Raw genomic sequence first — 4,278 nt, forward strand, 5'->3', positions numbered from 1 at the left:
GCCGGGCGCGCAGGGCTCTGCCGCGCCGCGGCCGCGGCGGGGCCGTTTCGGGCGGCAGCACCCGCGGGGCTCCTGCGGCCGCCGCGCCGCGCCGGGCGGCCTGTTCCCCGCGCGGCGGCAGCGCGCCCCGTCGGGACGGCGGGCGGGGCGGGGCGGGGCGGGGCGCCGCGCGGCGCTGCGCGGGACGCGGCGCGGGAGCTCTCGGTGCCGCCCGGGAGCCGGGGCGGCGCGGCGCGGGCGGCTCCGCATGGCGGGCGGGTGGGCGCGGCGCGGGCATGGGCGGCGCGGCGCTGGCCGGCGCCCTGTGGCTGGGGCTGCTCTGGCCGCTGTGGGCCGAGACCGGGGCTGAGACCGGGGCCGGGGCGGGCTGCTCCGCGGCCGGCAAGTGCTGCGAGGGCAGGGACGCCGCCTGCATCGGCAGGGGCTGGAGGGCGGACGGGGGCTACGGGACCTGTTTCTGCGACGAAGGCTGCCGGCGCGCCGGGGACTGCTGCCACGACCACGGCCAGGCGTGCCCAGGTAGGGCCGCAGCTGCCCCCGCCCGGGCCGGGGGCCGGCGTCGGGGCGAGCTGCGGGGTCGGTCTCGTCCGCAGCCCCAAACGAGTCGGCCGAGCAGGGGGCGGCAGCCTGGGGCTGGCTGCTGCTGGGGCTGGGGTTCTCCCTGGGCGCTCCCATCCCTTTTACCAGTTTGTTGCCTGCTGGTGGTTTGCAGGCTGAAAGTTGTCCTGGGTTTTGCGGCTGGAAAGTGGGTGTGTGGTGATGGTCTCAGCTGAGAGGGACTTCTTCAGCCTGTAAACCACAGGAGGATGAATTCCTCACCGGTATCACCAGCCTTGGGTCAGGGGCAGGAGCAGGGACCGGGCTGGTGCTGTGTGAACACAGCAGCAAGCACACAAGTGAGAACTGACTCTTTTCGCAGTGCTCCCACACTAGATGTTTGCAAGGTTTCTGGGTCCGCAGGAGTGCACGGCCTGAAGTTTGCCGACCTGAAGTTATTTTCCCTCTAAAAAGCAATGTTCCTTACTTTTCCCTGATGATCTAATCTCATCACTTACAATAGGGATGTAGGACTACAGAGACAATGGGGAGATGCATTTAGCTCCATCTGCGCGCTGAGCTGCATCCTCATGTCTTGCCAAATGACTGTCAATTAAATAACTGGGRAAATCCCCAGGATGAGACTTTGTTCTCATTTCTAGGGGCAGGAGTCAGCCAGGACGAGGCCTTGGCCCGCATGGAAGGCAGGGGACGAGTGAGAAGGGTCTTCTGGCAGCCTGCCCGCAGCAACCTGCCTGGGAAGGCCTGGCTCCCAGATGAGCATTGGCAAGGATAGGAGAAAGCTCCCTGAAGACAGTTCTTAACTCTCTGTGATTCTGTGATTTTACATGTCACTTCTACCAAACTGSATCAAGCAGCCTTGTGGGCATTTACACCCCCTCTTTTCGTTGTGCTTTTATGTCTCACGGTCTTTGAAATATTTGTTCTCTCTCCCTCTGCCTGCAATGTGGGACACTGCCGACATTTTACAGGTGCAGAACTAGTCCTCAGACAGTCTGACATCTCTCTGGAGCTGGCTGGATGCAAGCCAGTCTAGATCCAAAATGCCATGAGTCTCGGCCAAACAGTCCTGCGAATTAGGGTTTATCAGCAGGCTCAGCACAGTACTGAGCTATGCAGCTTTGGGACCCAGGCTGGCTTTCACCTGGCTCAGAGGGGGGGGAATACAGCTGTCTGGCCACGTAGACCTGTCCTAAGCGATGTGAAGCTGCGCRGAAAGACTGAGCAGAGCAGGACTCTGATGCCAGGTCTCCACAGAAAATCAGGTCAGTCCTCTGACCCGTAGACCATCTTTTTTCGATAATAACAGAAGGGAAGAAGCTGTGTGCCACAAGATCTGACAGAGGGTGCCTGGTAGCATCTCTTAAAGTTGGCATTGTTTTATGTATTGATCTTTTGGTGAGGAAAATCAATAGGGGGAGCACTGATAAGATAATTCCTTGTCATAGAGTCATAGCATATTGCATCTTTGCAATAAATCAAATAGTATTCAAATATAACAGGAGAAAACTAATAAAGATATGTACTGCTAGCATTAAAACAGAGCTGTGAAGCACAGAAAATTTTATTAAGAATTCCATGAACTCCGAAAAGAAGCTTAATCTTGTGTCTGAAAGGTGCCAGTTTAGACACTTTTCTTATCATGACTTCAATCAGATGCCTTGTTGTTATTGCAATGGTGTTTTTTGTCTCAAGCATGGTGGTAGTTGCCTAGAAATGTGTGATATATGAAGTGTCTGCGCTGTCTCCCTGTTGTCCACTGTGTGGACAGTGAGTATTCTAGACACGGGTAGGAAGATGAATTCTCAGGGAATTGCCCATGTGCATCTCTTCTCCCATCGTGGAAGAAGCTGCCCACCAGGAACCAAAAGGGCTTCATTTTAAGATTGCCGTGTACCTCTGTCTCTCACTGAAATCCCCAGCCCATCCTGTAGGAGTATCCATCATTTTCTCATGTTCTCTCTTTCTTTCCTTCCCTCTTTCTCTCCGGCACCAGCACTGGAATTGGACAGTCTTACGGTGGGCCAGTCCAGGAGCTAAACCAGCAGGAAAACTATTTGTGCTTTCTGTAGTGTTAGCTTCTCGCTGGTTTAACTCCAGGAACTGGCTCACGGCCTGGCGGTGTGAGCACCGGTGCCAGGGGGAGCGCAGCAAGGGGAGCAGCACTTCTTGCATGGGTGCAGTGCGGGACGACAGGATTTTGGCAGCCCTGATCTAGGTTTGACCCTCCTAGTCTAGGAGAGTGGCTCCCATGACTCATACATCCAACAGCTACAAAATTGATCACAAGAAGTTACCCTTTTAGAGGCACATGACCAGATATACTTTTTACTGCAAACTGCCAGTAAGTTTCTATAAACGGAAGTTCTAAATAGTTCCAATGGGAGTTTTTATCAACATAGACAAGTATGGCCTAAAAATACTTTTATTTTAGGCTAGTTTTTGTTCCTGTTGGATTTTGAGGTTTCACTTTCAGCATTTCTAAGTTCTGCCCATGTGTGCATTTAATGAAACCAAGGGTGTCTATTTATGTGCATAGTTCACTCTGAAATAATTTATTGTTTAAATGTGGTTCAAAAATTGAAAACAAAAATGTGAAGTAAGGTGATAGATAAATTGTTCTTGTACTACAGCTTTATTGTCATCCTGGTCACCATGTGTGATTTCTGCACCAGCTTTTCATCCTTCTGCAAATATTTAACAGGACAAAGTATTTGGGGAAAGTGTAACATGCCCATATCTTCAAAAATAAATAATCAAGAAATGTGTTAGGAATAATACAAAAACAACACTCTGAAATAATAGAAACCAATGACAGGAAGGACATTTTAAAGCTGCCAACACCATGATTAAATTCCATCATGCCTAAAAATTGTCATATGTTTCGTACTTTATAAATAGATGGCTTGGCATAAGTCTGTGGGATGCTGAACCTATGTCCAAAGGTTTTAAAATAAATTTCCTTACAGTTCTAACAATGAAGAAAGAGCATTTTTGTACATAGAGAACATTTTAAATAGAAAATGTTGTACAATAAAAAAGCCTTAAAAAAGAATGACCTTGTCATTTGAATGAAAGTGATTACTCAGAAAATCTGCAGATTCATATACATTAGAACATATGTTGTGCAGTGCTTCAGTGAAGATACTGTAATCCTCTTTGTTCTGGAGGTGGTTTCATGGAAAAAAAATTAAATACAGGGTGACTCAGAAAAATTCTATAGTTCTCAGTGCTTTAAATGAAAAAAAAAACCCAACCACTCAAGCTGTGTTTCACAGGATAGTGATGTAATTCTTCTGTACATCTTTGAACTTCCAAGGGACTAATTAGCTTCCATGACGAAGGATGCAGAGAAGGCAGAGTTACTGAATGCTGCCTTTGCTTCAGTCTTTACTGCTCAGGCCAGYCCTCAGGAACCCCAGACCCTGGAGACCATGGAGAAAGTCTGGAGAAAGGAAGACTTTCCCTTGGTCGGGGAGGATCAGGTTAGAGATCATTTAAGCAGACTTGACACCCACAAATCCATGGGCCCCGATGGGATGCACGCATGAGTGCTGAGGGAGCTGGCGGATGTTATTGCTAAGCCACTCTCCATCATCTCTGAAAGGTCATGGAGRACAGGAGAGGTGCCTGAGGACYGGAAGAAAGCCAATGTCACCCCAGTCTTCAAAAAGGGCAAGAAGGAGGACCCAGGGAACTACAGGCCAGTCAGCCTCACCT

General features: G+C 50.6%; 1 protein-coding gene across 1 annotated transcript in view; it reads left to right on the forward strand.

Moving 5' to 3' along the window:
• Positions 1-275: 275 nt before the first annotated feature.
• Positions 276-4,278, forward strand: part of SBSPON (somatomedin B and thrombospondin type 1 domain containing) — a 15,706-nt gene continuing 11,703 nt past the window's right edge. The window contains exon 1 of the mRNA XM_026056301.1: positions 276-519. Coding sequence (XP_025912086.1) covers positions 276-519 — 244 coding nt within the window. The remainder of the gene's footprint in view (positions 520-4,278) is intronic.

This window comes from Apteryx rowi, unplaced genomic scaffold (genome assembly GCF_003343035.1).
Source record: "Apteryx rowi isolate R43461 unplaced genomic scaffold, aptRow1 scaffold_130, whole genome shotgun sequence".
Taxonomy (NCBI): domain Eukaryota; kingdom Metazoa; phylum Chordata; class Aves; order Apterygiformes; family Apterygidae; genus Apteryx; species Apteryx rowi.